General features: G+C 31.5%; 1 protein-coding gene across 2 annotated transcripts in view; it reads right to left on the bottom strand.

Moving 5' to 3' along the window:
- The window catches only part of LOC129971165 (probable phospholipid-transporting ATPase IIA), a 47,653-nt gene that overhangs the window by 17,438 nt on the left and 12,722 nt on the right, over positions 1–17,493 (bottom strand). The window contains exons 5-16 of one of the 2 annotated variants that reach the window (XM_056084680.1): positions 16,775–16,915; positions 15,983–16,129; positions 14,987–15,067; positions 14,745–14,894; positions 13,698–13,787; positions 13,278–13,348; positions 12,217–12,382; positions 11,595–11,651; positions 10,445–10,723; positions 9,128–9,289; positions 7,533–7,625; positions 270–353 (exon numbers count right to left, since the gene is read on the bottom strand). In XM_056084680.1, the coding sequence (XP_055940655.1) occupies positions 270–353; positions 7,533–7,625; positions 9,128–9,289; positions 10,445–10,723; positions 11,595–11,651; positions 12,217–12,382; positions 13,278–13,348; positions 13,698–13,787; positions 14,745–14,894; positions 14,987–15,067; positions 15,983–16,129; positions 16,775–16,915 (1,521 nt within the window). Of the gene's footprint in view, positions 1–269; positions 354–7,532; positions 7,626–9,127; positions 9,290–10,444; positions 10,724–11,594; positions 11,652–12,216; positions 12,383–13,277; positions 13,349–13,697; positions 13,788–14,744; positions 14,895–14,986; positions 15,068–15,982; positions 16,130–16,747; positions 16,916–17,493 lie in introns of both variants that reach the window. The other variant, XM_056084679.1, reaches the window with a different exon arrangement.

The raw sequence follows: 17,493 nt of genomic DNA on the forward strand, positions 1-17,493 counted from the left end.
TACAATTTTCAGTATTTTTTTTACCCAAAGTGGCACATTTTACAAAATTTCAACTGACACAAAATTGTTTGAGCAATATTTTTTTATTATTTGCAATCACACTGATACAGAAAATGGACTGAAGTAGCTCATTAAAGGGATTTTTCAAAAATTTGTCTCTGCAGGTGGACAATGCCATAAGATATAATTTTATATGTGCAAGCTACTTTGCATTTAATGACATATTATTTACATTGTAATGAAAAGGAAGCAATTGTTTCATTACTTACCTCAAAATCAGCATACTGTTCGGCAGTGAGAACTTTCTTGGCAACAACTAAAGTTCTTAGACCTTCTCTAGCCATATTTCCACACTATAAAAAGGTTTGCCCTATTTTATTAGCAATAATAACTATTTTCCTCAAAACTTTTCACTAGTTTATTTTTAAATGAAAAATTCAAAAATGAGTCAGAAAAGTTATAAAGTAAACAAAAAGTAATAAAAACAATAAAAATTTACAAGAATTATTTTTTCTTATGGAGTATTTTGAAAGTTTCAAAGAGAACTCAACATAAATTGAGAAAACAAAGAAAAATTTTAAAACACGACACATATAAGAGAAATAAAGCTTTATAATTTGTTTTCTTATATTAATGCTCATAATGAAATCTTTCTATTATTATTACAGTGTGCTTTTATCCAATCTCATAATATACGACTTCAATATATATATTCAATTACATGCGAATTAATGTATGTTCATAAGAAAAGATTTCCAATAACACTTAACTTCTTCCATTTCTTTTAACAGATCTTTTTTTTGTATCATTTTTGCATTTACACTTTAAATATTTTTATATAAAAAAATAATTATATAAAGTCACTATATATATTGTTACGAATTCTGTAAATTGGTGTAATTTGTCTTATGATAATGAATGTTATATGTATCCTATTGTATTTCAATAGCAAGTCGCCAAATTGGCGAGATATTGGCTCATTGGCGATGTTTTAGGCAACTAATTTTTGTCGCCAAATTTGGCGACATTTCGCCAAGTTTGGCGACAGAGAGAATTTTCTAGAGGGATCCTGATTTCTTGAATTCTCTCCAAGGTTCTGGATTTTTCTAATATGACATAACTTCCTGTTAGTGACGTCACTTCCGGCAGAGAGCATCTAAAAACAAGCACGAAAGATTAGGAGTGGTATTTGGAGCCTTAGACAGCAAGCAAGCTGTAGGCTGGTGACTGAGCTATTGAATGCGCAGTCTTCGTTAAATAAATAGCTTTATTTATTTTTTGTTAAAAGGATTCTGCTTATTGAATTTACTCTAAGCACATCGCAGGAAATTCGTAACAAATTGGTGTCAGAAGTGGGATCGAATAGTGAAGATAAAGGAAAATGGCTGATCTTCATCGAGAATCTCTGTCGAAACTCACTGTGGCCGCATTGAAAGACGAACTGTTGGCGAGGAATTTGCCCACATCAGGACTGAAAGATGACTTGATCGAACGTCTTCGAGAAGCTCTTGAAAGAGAGCAAAGTTGTGGTGGTATATCCACCACAACTAGTGGTGAAACGAATGAGCAGAGTAAGAAAGCTGCGGAAGAAAAGCAGAAGGAAGAATCCGCATTGGAAGACAAATTAACGCAACTTTTGTCATTCATGACAGAAATGAAAGCTGGACAAGTTGAAATGAAGACAGAAATGAAAGCTGGACAAGTTGAAATGAAAACAGAAATGAAAGCAGGACAAGTCGAAATGAAAGCAGGACAAGCAGGAATGAAATCTGAGATGAAGGAAATTAATAACGCCGTGAAGGTAGCCAATGCTAAAGTAGAGGGATTTGAAGGAAGATTAGAAGAAATGGAAAAGAAATTTGAGAAATTGAAGCAAGAAATGGAAGTTCAAATTACTGAAGAATCAAGAGAGTCCTATGAAACTCCTCAAGAATTTGGATTGGCTGCTGCAAATCAATCTCAAAATGCTCGATATATGAATGTTGTCAACAGACCCTGTATAAAATTACTGCCGTATGACGGACAAACATCTTGGCAGGTGTATAAGACGCAGTTCGCCATTGTCGCAGAAGCTAATGGCTGGGATCCAATTACCAAAGCTCGCCAATTGGCTTCTTCTCTCCGAGCCGAAGCTGCAGATATACTGAGGACCATTCCCGATAATGAACAGTTAAATTTTGATGCTCTTTCAAGTGCCCTAGAGTTGCGTTTTGGCGAGAAATGCCTGAAGGATTATAGCCGACTTCAGTTAAAGACTCGCCAACAAAAACCCAATGAAACCCTTCAAGAGCTCGCAACGGACATTGAAAAGCTGTCCCACCTCGCCTTCTCCGATTGTCCTACTGAAGTAAGAGAGACTTTAGCTGTGCAGTATTTCGTCGATGGCGTCAGAGACGTAGAAATACAAAAAGCACTACGAATGGCGGAAACTAAGGATCTGAAGTCCGCTTTAGTCTACGCTATCAAGTTTGAAGCGGCACAACAAGCATCGAGAAGGGATCGTCACTTTATCAGAGGTGCGGAGGTGAAACGAGATGAGGATCCTTTACTTAAAGTTATGACACAACTGTTAGAGGAGTTCCGGGGGATGAAGCAGAGGTCTGGAGAGGAGACAGGCAAATTTAAAAGAAACAACGCCCGTTGCTGGAAATGTGGAGCAGAAGGCCATCTCCAAAGGCAATGCCAGGCTCGCCAAGATCAACGGCCTAGGAGCCTGTCGAGGAATAATACTCAGGAAAAACTAGGTAGTGGCGGTCTCGCGGGGCGGAGGTTGCCAGAGAATGAAAAGCCCCATTTTGAAGTGTTACAAATTTCATCAAGCAGCGAGAATGGACTGTTTATTGAAGCGAATGTAAATGGATTTCCGTGTCGAATGGTCGTTGACACAGGGGCCAATGTCACCATTTTGCGCCAAGATTTAGCACAACAACTTGGCGTAAAAATTCTTCGGACACCGCCCTGCGTTACCCTTCAGACCGTGAAAGGGGATAAAATCCCCATTATTGGCAAGATGCATATAACAATTAAGTTTGGAAATGTGTTATATGGCCATACCGTGTTTGTAGCCGAAATCACCGACATTTTTATACTCGGTTTGGACTTCTTAACAAAACATCATTTTGTAATTGACTTTGAGAATAATGTGCTACGCTCAAATTCGGAAGATGTAGCGTTATTCCAGTTAGGAGCTGTTGAAAGAGAACCGTGTCATCGAATAACTTGTAAAAGTGATATTACTATTCCAGCTCGAATTGAGATGCTTGTAAGAGGGGCCGCTGAGAAAAGTCAAAACTTTCGACATGGTCTAACTGAATTTCCGGACTCTGAAAATTTTCCAAAAGGTGTATTGGTTGCTTCCGCACTGGTAGATCTTTCGAAGGAAACTGTACCAGTCAGAGTTGTTAATCTAACTGGTAATCCTAAAACAATCAGGAAAGGCGACGTATTAGCAACATGTGCTCCAGTCACCTGTATACAGAAACATCCCGAAATCATGTCGAAAAAGCCTTCTAAAGAACTCGAACTGAATCTGTTGAAGCCCACTGAATTGAATGAGGAACAGAAAAGTGTAGCATGGAAGCTTATTGACGAATACGAGGAACTGTTTTCCTGTACATCTGGTGACCTCGGGAGAACGAAATTGGCTCAACATCGAATTGAAACTGGGAATCACTCTCCTATTAAACAGAATCCCTGAAGACTACCAATTGCTAAGACAACAGAAGTTAAAGATCTACTAAGGGACATGCAGGAACGAGATGTCATCGAGCCTTCGTCGAGTCCCTGGGCTTCTCCCATCGTGTTAGCCCGAAAGAAAGATGGATCTACGAGATTTTGTGTAGACTATCGACGGCTCAATGATGTCACAAAAAAGGACAGTTATCCACTTCCACGAATCGATGACACGTTAGACATTCTTAGCGGAAACAAGTGGTTCTCTACCTTGGATTTGAAAAGCGGTTATTGGCAAATAGAGATACATCCTGGAGACCGTGAAAAGACAGCATTCACGACAGGAGGACAAGGACTTTGGCAGTTTAAGGTCATGCCGTTTGGTCTCTGTAATGCACCAGCTACCTTCGAACGCCTCATGGAGACAGTGTTGAACGGACTCACTCCGGAAGCTTGCCTTGTTTATTTAGACGACATCATCATTGTAGGGAAAAGTTTCGAGGAACACCTCAGCAACCTAAGGAGAGTATTTGAAAAATTGAAAGAGGCCAAATTGAAGCTAAACCCCTCCAAATGCAACTTATTCCGTCACGAGGTGAATTATCTGGGTCACATAATTTCTGCTGATGGTGTTAGAACTGATCCACAGAAAGTGTCAGCTGTAAAAGACTGGAGGCGCCCTAAAAATGTGCATGAGCTTAGAAGTTTTCTCGGTCTGTGCACATATTACAGAAGATTTGTTAAAGGATTTTCTTCAATCGCGAGACCTCTCCACAGGCTGACTGAAAACAAACAGAAGTTCTTGTGGACAGACGAATGCGAGGAAGCATTTAATAGCTTGAAGGCGGCTCTAACATCGTCTCCCATTCTAGTTTATCCGGATCCCGAAAAGCAATTCATTCTTGACACGGACGCAAGCCATGAAAGTGTCGGAGCAGTTTTATCCCAAGAAATTAACGGCCAAGAACATGTCATCGCATACTGGAGCAAGTGTCTTTCAAAGCCTGAAAGAAATTACTGCGTCACCAGAAAAGAATTACTGGCCATTGTAAAAGCTGTTGAGAACTTTCATAGTTATCTTTACGGTCGGAAGTTTCTGCTCCGAAAGGATCATGCGTCCCTGACATGGCTTTTAAATTTTAAGAACACCGAAGGCCAGATAGCTAGATGGATTCAGAAACTTGAAGAGTACGATTTCGAGATCAAACATCGCAAGGGGTCCCTTCATGGTAATGCTGACGCCTTATCAAGAAGACCGTGCTCGAATGCTTGTTCTTACTGCACTACAGTCGAGAAGAAATATGACATGATAACACCTGTCATTCGTCAAATAAAGGATTCGGCATCGACACAAATAGACCGTTGGAGCGATAAAGAAGTCAGAGAAGCTCAACTTACGGATCCCGACATAAAACCTATCTTGGAACTTCTTGAATCATCTAGCACTAGACCCAGTTGGCAAGATATCTCCAGCTATCGTCCGGATAGCAAACGCTATTGGGCTCTCTGGGATTCACTCCATATTCGTAATGGTGTATTATACAGAAAATGGGAGTCTGAGGATGGCAAAACATCAAAATGGCAATTAGTACTCCCACGATCAAGAATACCGGAAGTGTTGGAACAATTACACAGTAGTCCAACCGGAGGTCATTTTGGAATATTGAAGACCATCCAAAAGGTTCGGGAGCGGTTTTTCTGGAGCAAAGTAAGAGATGACGTAGAAAGATGGTGCAAGTCCTGCGATGCATGTGGGGCCCGAAAAGGACCCAAAACACGATGCCGTGGAAAATTACGGCGCTATAATGTAGGGGCACCATTTGAAAAAATCGCGTTGGACATCTTAGGGCCTCTCCCACGTTCAAATGATGGCTACAAATACATCTTAGTTGTCAAGGATTATTTTACCAAGTGGCCCGAGGCTTACCCGATCGCTGATCAAGAAGCTACAACAGTTGCCGAAGTATTACTGCAGAACTGGATTTCTCGCTATGGGACGCCCCTTCAGATGCACTCTGATCAGGGCAGAAATTTCACTTCTGCTGTATTCAAGGCACTTTGTGTCCTTCTTAAGATTGATAAGACACAAACTACCCCCTTACATCCCCAGTCAGACGGCATGGTTGAGAGATTTAATAGAACGATCTTAAACCATCTCTCTATCCACGTTTCCATGAATCAACAAGACTGGGATCGGAAGCTTCCTATGTTCCTGCTTGCCTATCGAAGTGCCGTCCATGAAACCACTGGATTCACTCCCTCCCAGATGCTCTTCGGTCGTGAACTCCGTCTGCCCTGTGATCTCCTGTTTGGGCGCCCTCCTGATGTGCCTTCTTCTCCTGAAGAATATGTCCATGAACTACAGGAACGTTTAGAAAGTGTGCACGAGTTCGCCCGTAATCGGATCGACATCGCAACGGAAAAGATGAAGACCAGGTACGACACGAGAGCTACAGGACATGAATTTCACGAAGGTGACAAGGTTTGGTTTTGGAACCCGATTCGACGAAAAGGACTTTCTCCAAAGTTACAGACAAATTGGGACGGTCCATATACAGTCCTAAAAAGACTAAATGACGTTGTGATTCGTATCCAAAAATCTAAGAACTCAAGGCCTAGGGTAGTGCATTGTGATCGGCTGGCCCCTTATTTTTGTAACTCTAGGGACGAAACTAGCTGATCGAAAGAGCCACTTATATGCTTGTATGTAACTGTGTACTGTCGACCATTGTATATACTTGTAAATAATTTTTACCTATTCAAGGATTGTACTGCCCGGGACGTGCAGTCCTTGAGAGGGGGGCAATGTTACGAATTCTGTAAATTGGTGTAATTTGTCTTATGATAATGAATGTTATATGTATCCCATTGTATTTCAATAGCAAGTCGCCAAATTGGCGAGATATTGGCTCATTGGCGATGTTTTAGGCAACTAATTTTTATCGCCAAATTTGGCGACATTTCGCCAAGTTTGGCGACAGAGAGAATTTTCTAGAGGGATCCTGATTTCTTGAATTCTCTCCAAGGTTCTGGATTTTTCTAATATGACATAACTTCCTGTTAGTGACGTCACTTCCGGCAGAGAGCATATAAAAACAAGCACGAAAGATTAGGAGTGGTATTTGGAGCCTTAGACAGCAAGCAAGCTGTAGGCTGGTGACTGAGCTATTGAATGCGCAGTCTTCGTTAAATAAATAGCTTTATTTATTTTTTGTTAAAAGGATTCTGCTTATTGAATTTACTCTAAGCACATCGCAGGAAATTCGTAACAATATATATATATACTACAACAGTTACAGAAGTATCATTAAATTTAAGACTTTTGAGAGACAGACATGTGTACAGAGTGATCAATCTGTAAACACACAACATTTCATAATGTCTATAAACTCTTAATTATATTAAAAAGTTAAATATGAAATAAAGAATTCTAATGTTGAAAGATGGGTGGGGAAGTGAGGAAAGAAAAGTGAACTTTTCATTTATGTCTTAATCATTTTTTTTAGTTGAGAAATGAAATATTGACAACAGAAAATAATGTATAGACAGCATTTCCTTTTCAAATTCTTCATGTAGCATTTAAATTTTTTTTTTAAATTTAAAAACATTAAAATGATTGCAGTAAGCTATTTCTGTAGCATAACATTCAATACAGCCCCATAACTCTATGTAGCATAACACTGAAATAAATATAAATAAAAATTCAATCACAGAAAAATTGCTAAAGAAATTAACCTGAAAACTAATTACAAGGAATTAAAAAACTGTAGAACCCTGTGAAGAATTCCATCAATGTTAAATTCAGAAAAAAAGATTCTGCATTTTAATGTCATTTGACAAAATCTAAAAATCTGAATTACCTCTTCATCTAACCAATCATTATATTGTACAATGGAGGACATTACAACATCAGCACCTTTCATAAAAAATATAATATCCCCAGAGCTTTCTTCCTAAAATTCACAAAGGATAAATTCTAATTATTAAATTTAATAAAGTAATTTAATATAGCATGTATAATAATATCTGAAAGAAAAATGAACTAAATGTTGACTGCCATTCATCAAAAGAAGCTTTGATGTCATTTCAATATAGTGAAGTAAAACAAATTATATCATTTCCTTGTGCTTTTCATCACCTTTATACAATTCTGCTTTGCAAGTTTACAACCTAATAGTAAAGAGACACTTATATTACAAACAAACTGACATTAACTACAGCTATCAGGAACATTGGTAATATTTAATTTCGTTTAAATCTTTCAGATGTAATTTCATGTCCATGACATAATGTTTTAACAGTTTTGCATATTTTTTGTTCATCATGTAGATGAACTTTATTAATGGAGAAAAGTACTCGACACCATAGTGCCATTAAAAAAATAATTGTCTAGTTCATTTCTCTTCCAACTTCCATGGTATTGCAAATGCACACTGTATTCTTCTTATAAACAACGTAAATATTAAACAAAATTCTTTTTCTTTAATTTTCACTAATAGATGAAAATCCAGCAATTAAATAGTTGATGGAACAATGAAAATGCGTTGAATTTCAGGTTAACATTGTACTTGGAAATTAGGCAAAAAAAAATTAAAAACTACAAAAATATCAGGGAAAATAATATACAATTATTAAATTAATAGCATTAAAAAAGCATGAAAGTTATGGCAGTAAAAAAAAATTCAGTTTAATTTTTAATGCATTGAAATTCTAATTAAAAATTTAAAAAAATCTTTCTGAGCTGCATGGTCCCAGTTTCCAAGATATACACACATGCACCCTTGCATGAAATTTAAAAAATATCGCTCCAAGGTGCACATCCCCAAGCATATATACGTGAAAAATTTAGTAAATGTCAAATGGTCTGATTGTAGAGTGTCAACACACAACTTTATTATAATTACAATAGTCTTTTACAAGCAAATAATCATAATATATTTAAGTATGGTATGTATTACCAATTCTTTTCAGTAGTTTCCTTCGAGAAAAAGTTTAAAAAGCACAGAAAAATTAATTAATAAAGAAAAAAGAATCCAAAGTGAGTTTTTTTTAAGCGATGTACATTTTTCAAGTTAACTTCTATTTCAAAAAGGCAATTGATTTTTTCCCTGCTTCTCAAAATTTAAAAGACATTTTGACACAAATCTAGCTACGCAAATAACTTTATAAGCCACCATAAAATTACAGAAAATACCATTTTTTTACATCTGAATTTTAAAATGTGGAATTGGAATGCATGAAAATCCACAATGAATTGCCAATTATCACTTATCTAACCTCTCCCCACAGAGAATATCAATTTTGTTGCCAGTCAATTCAAAAATATATCTTAAATAACAATACTAAGATGAAAATTCGACTAATTTCTAAAATACAATAAAAAATGAGATTCAATTGAAAATGCTTTCTATATTTATGTTTTGTTAGATATGACAAATTCCAACTAAAAACTTACTTTTACAATTATACCCATTCTTTTAGTCTCAGAGGTGAAAGGAAATATTTGAAGAATAGAATAATTTAAGATCTGATTGTGAGCAGTTTTTAGTTTCATAGAAGCTATATCTCGATGAATCAGAGTTAAGCCAACACTTTCTGTCCAGGCAATCAGTGCAACCTTGAAATTAGAATATAAATATATATATATATACATATATATACAATAACTGCAAAATAACAAAAGATTGAATTGCAAAAAAAGTGGAAGGTCAAAATTTTAAATTTAAAAAAATGCAGAAAAATTACAGATAGATTCTGTCAAATCACTAAAACACAAAACTATTATAACAGAAGCAAAATTTACAGTCAGTACAACACAAGAATGAAAAGAAAAAGTTGCAATTTTCATATTCAAAATTTTTCACAATTTCATTAGCTTAATTAACATAAACATGCTCTAAATACATGGAATGATAGGTTCACACAGGCAAAAAGTTAAAGAAATTTCAATATAGAAAACAGTTATATATATGCTACTCTCATTTAAATTGGGGAAAAAAATTATGCGAGTATGTTTAAACATCTCAAATGTGATATTAGTTCATATCTACACCAAAATGTGCAATATAGATGGCATTGCCATTTATTTAGAGGCAGTGGGACTTCAATTGCCACTTCATTAATATTCCTTGATCTAAAAAAAGCAAATAAAAAATTACACCATTTAAAAAATATATAGAATAGTTAAAAAATAACATTACAAATGGAGCGATTAAAATATCAAATACTCTGATTTATGAGCAAAAAATATTACAAAAATAAGAAACTATATAGAGTACTTTTATATTAAGGACAGGTTATTATAAAATTTCAGATTTACAAGTTTCACTTTCATAGTTTGAAATGATAATTTCTTTACAAATCACTCAAACATAGATTTTTATTTTCAGAAGTGATCCAAGATATTTTAAAATAAGACTATTTTAAAAGAATTTCTAGCTATTATCAACAAAACATGTTTTTAAAAATACACTTAAATATCTATAAATCAAAGTTTTTTTTTTAAAACGAAGTATCCTAATTGCTTAAATTAAGAGGCTAATATAAATTGAATATGGCTAATGTGCATCAAATTTGTACAGACATTTTGTAATTAAAGTTTAGACTACTTTCTATGAAAAGTTCTTCAAAAAAATTATATCAAAATCTACTGGTAATAGAAATAAAATTTTGAATAATATTTAATCCTCAAAAACGGCTGCCTATGTTACTCTCTTAAAAGACAAATAATATATTTGGAAGAAAAAATAATTGAAGATAGAAACCCTCTTACCTCATCGGGACTTGATGCTTGGTACACAAATGATTGGTTAGATTGTTGGTCTGCTTCTGTTTCACAGTTTATGCCAGTATCAGATGTATCAATGCAAACTGAATCTGTATCTTCATAGACAGGAGTTTCATTGTGACAGAGAGCCAGAGCTCTAACAGCCTCTTGTACTCTTGTCACTACAGTTCTCATTTTAGGCAAAGGCATTTTGGTTGGAGTGGCACCAGCTGAAGAGCTACCAGATGGAGTAGGAGCATAAAATGTTTTAATATGAGCAGCAACCTAAAAATTTTAGAACAATTTAAAAACAAAATCTAATTATTAATATATTGTAAATTATGATGACTAATGAAAGGCACTGGCTTTTTATTAACTTGTTCATACCTTATTTTTATAGGTAAAAAGTTAGCTATTGTTTAAAAATCTAGAATAAAATTTATTTTTTATCTTGTTATATTTTAGAAAATGGCATTCAACAAAGGTTTGAAATTTTTAGATTTAATTTAAATGTCAGATTCTTATCCAGTACAAAAATACTAAAAAAAATTTGATGATCAAAAATAAAAGCTAATTTTAAATTCATAAAACAAAATCTTGCAAAAAGAATAATGGTTAAACATTGAAAATCATTAAGTAAAAATAAATAAAAAGGCCATTTTTATCATTCCAATTTATAATAAAATTTTTTAACGATTTTCTTAAATTAATGACATTTTTAGTTAAAGAAGCACAGTTTGATCTGAATTTTATAACTGGATTTTTGTCATTCTGTCTATAAATAAATGCTAAATTAGTTAATTAAATTTTAAAAAAAAGATGACAATTCTTCTGAACATTAACTGATAACAAAAATATATGCAAGATACTATAAATATTTTAGCTTGTTCATCAAACTTTTAATTGAAGAACAAGAACTTCAAGATACTATAAATATTTCAGCTTATTCAGCTACATGCTAAATTAGTTAAATAAAAAAAAAAGATGTTAATTCTTCTGAACATCTAACTGATAACAAAAATATATGTAAGATACTATAAATATTTCAGCTTCTTCATCAAACTTTTAAATCTAACAAGAATTATTAATAGAAACATTTAGAAAATTTTCCCCACACACCTACATTAAAAAAACAAAAAACAATCTAAAAGATTACCTCATCAAATGATTCAGATCCATATGCTACTGTTCCCAAATGAAGTTTTTTGAAGACCTAAAACAAAACATGCTTGTTAAAATTTTAAAGTGTAAAAATATTAAAGAAAATTACTAAAAGAATTTATAAATTAAAAAAGGAAAGAAATGTTTTCATATTTATGCTAAAGATTATAGTAATTATTTTAAACAGCAGTCATAATATATAATTTTCTATGAAAACAAATATAAAGCACAGTGAAATGGGCTAATACAATTGTTAAATTCATTTCAAAATATTTAGCAATTTAAGACTGTTTTTATATCTTCCATATTATAAATGTTTCTTAAAAACTTATCATGTAGTAATATTATATAATTTCAAAATTTTAATAACTAACAGAAAAAAAGTCATAAGGCAATCCAATTAAAAATTAATAAAATCTAATACAACAGAAAATATAGATAAAAGTAGATTATAAACAAAAAAGTATTCCCAATATAAAATTATATTATATTCTATAGCATACAGATGGAAATTTATATTTTCACATATGTTTTTCATACAACTGGGCAGAAAACTTACAGTAAAAATATGTGTTAACATTTTATTATCAATTTGAGTAAAAAAAAATTAAACATACCATTTCATTTTTTGTTAATGTTCCTGTTTTGTCAGATAACAAGAATGTTAACCTGCCAAGCTCTTCAGGAATTGTTGTGCTCCTTACAACTGTATTGGGTATATCTTTATCCTTTTGCATCATCCACGAATATACCATCTTACCCATATCCAAGTTCACCCTCAAACTGAAAAATTGAAACAATTAGATGGAAATTCTATCACTTTGTTTTTTCAGAAAAGAATGTTTAAAACTATGTTCTAGATACACCTAAAATGATAAAGTTGTTTTATATCATTAATTTTTAAAATTGTACTTATCAAGAAATTTATTAGTATGTTAAACTAAATAAATAAGTTTGTAAAAATTAAGATCTTTTAGAATATAACACAGAGGTAAATTCAACTACACAAGGATTATAAGAAAATATATCATTAAATGTAAATAACTTAATTCCTTTCCTCTTTCATTCTAACAAAGAGAGAGTGCTTTAAGGGAAATTCAATTCAGAATAAGACTTGGTATATTAACGGCACTTTCTTAAGACATTCACCTTTAATTTACAAAAAGCACATTAGCTAGCCAGTTTTAAGACAAATACCTTCAGAATATATCCCTCCAGTTAAACTTTGAGGCACTTATTTTTACCTGCTTATAAAAGGGTATACAGAATTTTGCTTAATTGAATGAACATAATAGAGCAATATGAAGACTGTATTAAAATAGTTATTATCAGATTATCATACTATCATAGGATAATAATGAAGAAACTAGAAATGCTCAATTATTTCAATATGATTTTTCCATTTCTCCAATGTCTTTCAGATCTAATTGTTAAAACATAACATAGTAATATGATTCCTGATTGCCATTGAAATATAAACTTCAAAGCAACAGCTTATTTTATAAATTTTCTATTTAACAGAATTAATTTCAAAGTTGCTAGAAATACAAATTGAAAACTATAAATAACATTTATCACAATATTCAACAGCAATATATTAAATAAAATGTTAAAATAGTACTCTTATTGCAATTTTAAAAAAGTCTATGACTAAAAATAATTCAACAAAAATATTTACCTGATTGGTATAATGTAGGAAAATAAAAGGATGAAACGGAATAAATATCGATACCATGAACCACCAAATCCCTAAAATAGATATACAGAGCTTTTAATTTATTTTATGATAGAGTTTTAAGCAAGTGAAAATCTTTTTATACATGCATTTATAATTCTTAAAAACATATTCTTAGTTCTTTTACCATAAAAAGATTTTTCATCCCTGCTCTAAATTATAAAAGTTACACTGATAAAATTTTCAAAGATTATTCTTTAATTCAAGCAATTTTTACAAAATATGCTATGAAAAGTTTAATACATGTCATTTGAAAAAAAAAATATATACATTTTATTTGGAAAAATTGTGTGATAACGGATGAAGACAGAAATAAATCTATAAAAAAAATTTTATACGAAAAAAAAAGTTTCAATATTTTACCTTTAATGCCATCATTACAAGAGCAAGACCAATAACAGCAGCAAAAAGAACTTTAGTCTGTTGATTCAATTCAAGATCAGTTATTCCAACCTGCAACATTTACAAAAAGTATTTTATAAAACATTAAAAAATAAAATGAAGAGAGAAAGAGTAGACAAAACAATATAACTTTCACAATTGATTTTCTTCAGCTTTTGAGAATATTTACATTAAATAAATAAATAAAAATCCTAAAGAAATGCTTGCATCTGAAACAAGAATTTTCAATTTCTAGTAAATCACTTATTGTACCACAAGTTTCATTTTTATCATGTAAAAATTTTTCTCCATGAATTAAAAAAGAAATGCAAGAAATTAGACGTCTTAAGTTCAAAATGGAACTAAAAAAAATGTTACTCTAATTATTAAGAGTTGCAGAAATTAATTGCAGGAGTAATTACAATTACATTAAACATTTTTTTTCCCTTTAAATTCGTCCAAAAGAGAAAAATTCAGTGGGAATCGGTAAATAATTTTCAATTTATAATTTTATATAGAAAAATCAATCCAAATTAAAGGACCAAAATGAGAATTTTATAGAAATGAGCAGTAAGGGGGTAAAATTCAGGATTTTCATCAATTTCAAAATGATATATTTTATTATTTAAAAAAAATTTCAGTACCATGATTTCTCTGAAAAATACAGAATGAAATTAACAACAAATTTTATTCCCCAATTCAGAGTTTATACATTTCTCGTGCATAATTTCTTTATTACCAGAAAAACTTGATCACTTCTTTTGAAAATTTATTTCCCATTTAAAATTACAAAGAATGAAAAATGAAATACTCAATGTAAATATAAAATAATTTAGCAAGCTTTGCTATATTTTTTTAACTTAAAAATTTGATTTAATATATTTTTTTCAAATTTTTATTAATTACCATTAAAGAACCTGAAAGAAATTTTGAAAAAAGCTCTCAAAGCATCAAAATTCTTCCCTTTCAGGTGTGCAACAAATAATTTAAAATTCAGCGAAATAAATATGGTACTTAAGATTTTGTTACCTTGCTTCTAGGTTCAGAATTGTTCATGACACTACGAGTTTCAGAACCAGTGTAAATGACTATACCAATGGCAGTTCCTGATGCCACTACAGTATTAGCCCACAATGTATTTTCAATACTCAAAGAAACTTCTGCTCCTTCACCATCATTCTTTAAGAAAATATAATATATATGAATTTCAATGGCACAGGAAAATGCAAACTTTAGAACTATATATTTAATTAGAATTTTTTTTGTCTTACTCTTGTAAACTTTCCAACAAAACTATGAATGGCTTTTTTTGGTTCTTCAGTATAAACAGAAGCATCCATTTGGAACAACTCCTGAAATCAAAATGAAATTTAAAACTTTTAGAGCAGAAAACAATTAAGGGAATTGAAAAATTTTTGATACAAACTACATTAAACAACAAAAAAAATTTGATAAATAAAACAATACCATCCACATTACATTTTTAGCATAATATAAAATTATAATTCTCAATCCTATACAACAGATATGAGCATATTAATAAAAAGTAAAAATATCAAACTCAAATGCTACCCTAGATCCTATTAACAAGGTGTCAGTTTATGCGTTATATACATATATTTTGCTTTTTATGGGGGTGGGAATGTAAGAGTAACTATGCTGCCAAGTACATCAATATTCGATATGTAATTAAATATAAATCCAATATAAGTATTTCAACTATTTATTTTAATATCATACCAGTATAATAATTCAAACATATGTGTCATTTTTTTTATAAGCAGTTGAAGGCAAGTTCAATAAACAATTAAATTGAAAAGCTAAAGTACAAAACAGATGAAATTGCATTAATTAATTTTCAGCTTACAGATTAGAGGAAAGCACAAATACCACTCAATACAGGAAATTTAGTATGGAAAAAGAGTGTGCTTTCCCTTCTTTTGAAATAAATAGAAACCAAGATCTAAAGTCTCTCTTGAACACTAATGGGGTTCCTATTCTTGTTTCACTGACCAATAATTAACAATCAGATATTTGTCATAGGATGACTAAATAGAAAAGGAGATTGAAACCACAGATTAATACAATTATTAGTTCAAAGAAGGGAGTGAAATCTTGATTACTAATACAGCAAATGCAATGGCCCACAAATGAAGGTAAATAATTTTCTGACATTATATCATGGATGAGACTAATTAACAAATAAAACAAAATAATTAAATATAACCAGAACAAAGATAGTAAGTTCCTTCAGAATAAATACTTACATCTGTGGAAGACAAACGTTGTGTGGTAGAAACAGCTAATCTCAGTTTCCAATCTGTTTCACCATCCAATTGATCAGATCTAATAAAACAAGACCCTGTTTTTTCTGTAGTCGACAGAAAAACCATATCAGCAGGAACTCTTTGATCCTGAAGAGAAAAATATAATGGCTATAAAATATTCATATTATAATGAACATCAGCTTTTTCAGAAACTAATATCAATGTTTAAAGCACAAGGAAATAAGGATAAAAAAAAATATTTTTATGTAAAAAAAAAATGCAGACAGAATTGATAAGTTCAGTCAATTAATATAAAATTCATCCAGTAGGAGAGTGAATTAAAAAGATACTCATTGCTAAAAAAGATAAAGAATCTTAATCTCATTTTCAAAGCAAGAGGGGAAAAAAAAAAAAAACTTTTTTGAGCATATGCAATAACTTTTCTAAAAGGGGGAAAAAAATCTAAAAATCTATAATTAAATTATTCCTTAAAAAATAAGGAAACATTTTCGTCAGAAATATTCTTCAGTTTGACCTTTAAAATATTCCATATTGTCATACACAAAATTTTTATTTAAAGCACACATTAGATAGATATTCTTGGAACAGTTTATTAGTAAAAAGATATAGTATTAAATGCATATGTATTCTCTTTGTTACATTAAACACATTTTTTTTATTTAAGTTTTTAAATCAGTATTTCTTTTAAGTTATAACTATAATTATTGAATATATAACCAGTTTAGAAGGAAGAGTTTATCTTACTTTATCAACTATAATCAGGTCTGAAACCTTTATGTTTGCACTAGGAACTTGCACAACACCACGAGATGTCAATTTTCTATATTTTCTGTAGTTTACTTCTCTGTCTCTTCGATAACGTCTGAAATCATCAATGGCTTCACGAATAAGTGTCACAGTCAGCACAAAACCCTGAAATAAATAAAACAATTAGTGAAAAATTTTCCAAAATAGATTACAGAAAAAGCCAATACAAATGTACTTTCCATTAACTTTCCATTAAAAGGAAATTGGAATGGAACATGCAAAATGAAAATATTCTACACAATGCAAGAAATAATTGAATTTTAAATCCAACATTAAAAATTATACAGCTTAAACTACATTGTACAACAATATGAAATGGGTTAAACTAGGGACAGGAGAGATTAAGATGCTGCCTAATTTTAATAAATATTGTTAGACAATGGATATAACAATATGTGCAACTATTTTAGATTTAGCCATACCATAAGTAAAAAAACATAGCTTTTAAATTTGTATAGTTAATGGCTTATGCATAACATGACATTAAAATTTGATATAAGCATTCTATTTAAATATCAGTGTAAATTTAAATAACATAGTGCATCAATGCAATTAATTTTTCTACGTTCATCACAAATTCAAATCTCTTTCCAGTTTGAGTAAAGATACAAAATAAAAGGATGCAGCAAAATGTCAGTAAACACTGTAATGAACGATAAAGACAACAAAAATAATTTTTTCTT

This window comes from Argiope bruennichi, chromosome 6 (genome assembly GCF_947563725.1).
Source record: "Argiope bruennichi chromosome 6, qqArgBrue1.1, whole genome shotgun sequence".
Lineage (NCBI taxonomy): Eukaryota > Metazoa > Arthropoda > Arachnida > Araneae > Araneidae > Argiope > Argiope bruennichi.